Below are 2,575 nucleotides of genomic sequence, written 5' to 3'. Positions count from 1 at the left end.
TATTAAAGGATGAAAATAATTATTATATGCAATAATAAATATATATATATGTATAATAATAAATATTAAGGGAATATAAAAATATATAAATATTTATGAATATATATATATAATATTTAAGATGATAATCTTTTAAGATTTATTTATATAATATTCTCATATATATATATATATATATATATAGTAATAAAAAATATCAAACTTAATATTTTTTAAATATATATATATATATAATATATTTTTTTTTAAGGTGTAAAGCTTATTCATTAAGAAGGGTCATATAAACATATGATTTATATTTTATCACATGTTTCTAAATCTCATATATAATATTTCGTTCACTCTATTATTAATATTGTTGGAGAAAGGCATCAAATTTTTTCTATATAAATTATTTAAAACAGTGAGGTAAATAATATAAAATCTTTATTGTAAATAAAAGCTTTTCAACTTATTTATAATTGTAGGTAATATACACGTGTATATATATGTATGCATATAACATAGATAGTTCCTATTTTTAAAATTATACATAAGGTTATCTAATAAAATATTCTTATACATTTTTTTAGTAAGGTTGTTCAAAATGTAACGAAATAACTAAATATATATTAAATTAAATTAAATTAAATCAATGTATGAATATTAAATAAATATATATATATATATATATATTTATTTATTTATTATTGTTCTTTCTTTTTTTCTTTCTTTTTTTTTTTCTTTTTTTTTTTTTTTTTTTTTTTTTTTTGTTGTGTACGTTTTTTTGCTGAATTGTTTTGTTTTATTTTTGAGGGTGTGTTCAAAAGGTTATAATATATATATATATATTTTTATTTTTTTTTTGTTTCTTATATATTATGAATCTGTTCTTAAACCTAAAATGTGTTTTATTTTATTTTTTTTGTACGCATTTATTTTTTCTCCATGTGATAACTAAGCATAATTTAAACAAAGAAAAAGGATATATAATAAAGAATGATTATAAATGTAAAAGGAAAAGGAAAAATAATAATTTAAAAAAGCAAACTTTTTTTATAATATGTAAAAACTGTAGACCAAATAATAACAAATTTTATATTATTAATAATAAAGGAGGTGAAAATATATATAATGATAAAAAAAAGAAAGCATGTGGATATTTACGTTTAAATAATGAGGCTAATATTGAAAAGAATAATGTTGTAAATACTAATAAAGAAATAGAGAAATTATTATTAGATATATTAGGTAATCGTAATAATTGGTACGATTCAAAATATTTCTCTCCTGCAAAAATTAATTTATTTTTAAGATTGAAGGAAAAAAAAGAAACATATAATGAAGTATCAACCTTAATGCATTCATTAAATTTGGGTGATGATATTTTTATAAGAGTTTTGAAAAAAGAAGATCAAAATAAATTAAGGCATTTTTTGCATCCATGTGAATCTGGAGATTTTTTGACAACAGTAAGAATGGAAGATAAAAATAGAGATAAGGAAACATTAAAAGAAGATTGTAAAAAAAGTGTTATTAATAAGAGTGATAAAGATTTATTTAAACATATGAAAGAAGATATAATAATTCAAGCACATGAAAAATTACCATATGAATATAATCATTACCCTATAAATGATGATAATATTATTATTAAGGTTTTAAAAAGATATAGAGAAAAATTTAATATACGTGACGAAATAAGATTTCTAATACATGTATATAAAAGAATACCTATATTTAGTGGTGTTGGTGGTGGCTCATCTAATGGTGCTACTGTTTTTTATTTCTTAGAAAATATTTTTTATAAATATTTTAAAGGTGACAATTTAAAAACAAATGACTTTTTAACAGCTATAGGAAGCGATATATCCTTTTTTAGTAGTTCTGGATTTGCTTATTGTACGGATAAAGGTAATAATGTAACAGATTTAAAAAACATCGAAGCAAATATAAAAGACCAAGATATATATCTATTTAAAATTGATGAAGGTTTATCATCAAAATTAGTATATAAAAATGTAGACTATAAGCGAATAATACAATATAATCCAGTGAATTTATTAAAATGTTTAATTAATACATCAAATGATGATATAATTAAACAAATTGAAGAAAAAGAAAAAAAATTTGCCAACACTTTTATTTCGTTAGATAACAGAGATAATTTACAAAATGTATTTGTTAATGATTTAGAGCACTCAGCATTTTATTTAATTAAAAAGTTACAAGATTTAAAAGAATATTTAAGAAGTCAAAATATGTTTCATGTTGTATCCATGAGTGGAAGTGGGTCTTCTCTATTTGCTTTATCCAACAAAAAAACTCAAACCCATCAAATTTCTTCATCTTTTCAAAATGAACGAATTAAAAAACTAATAAGCGATATAAAGATAAAATTTAATATGAATGTTAGGGTTTATTTGTGTGATGCTTTGCGAAAAGGTCTTGATGTTTGGTACGACCCTATCAAGCTAGCACATGAGTTCAAGTGAAAGGCTTGTGAATAAAAAAAAAAAAAAAAAAAAAAAAAAAAAAATTATACCCTTAAAAAAATGTTATTATAAATATATATATATTTATTTTTTTTTTTTTT

The 2,575-nt window shown here is 19.7% G+C and overlaps 1 protein-coding gene across 1 annotated transcript; it reads left to right on the top strand.

The window, feature by feature from the left end:
* Positions 1 to 860: 860 nt before the first annotated feature.
* Positions 861 to 2,474, top strand: PRSY57_0502400 (4-diphosphocytidyl-2-C-methyl-D-erythritol kinase, putative; the record flags this gene model as incomplete). The annotated part of the gene is made up of 1 exon (XM_020114535.1): positions 861 to 2,474. The coding sequence occupies one exon, from the start codon at positions 861 to 863 to the stop codon at positions 2,472 to 2,474; it is 1,614 nt and encodes a 537-aa protein (XP_019970712.1).
* Between the last annotated feature and the right edge of the window lie 101 nt (positions 2,475 to 2,575).

The sequence above is a fragment of the Plasmodium reichenowi genome, chromosome 5 (assembly GCF_001601855.1).
Source record: "Plasmodium reichenowi strain SY57 chromosome 5, whole genome shotgun sequence".
In the NCBI taxonomy this organism is placed as follows: domain Eukaryota; phylum Apicomplexa; class Aconoidasida; order Haemosporida; family Plasmodiidae; genus Plasmodium; species Plasmodium reichenowi.
The sequence above is the reverse complement of the archived record's forward strand: the minus strand, read 5'-3'. Positions and strand labels throughout refer to the sequence as shown.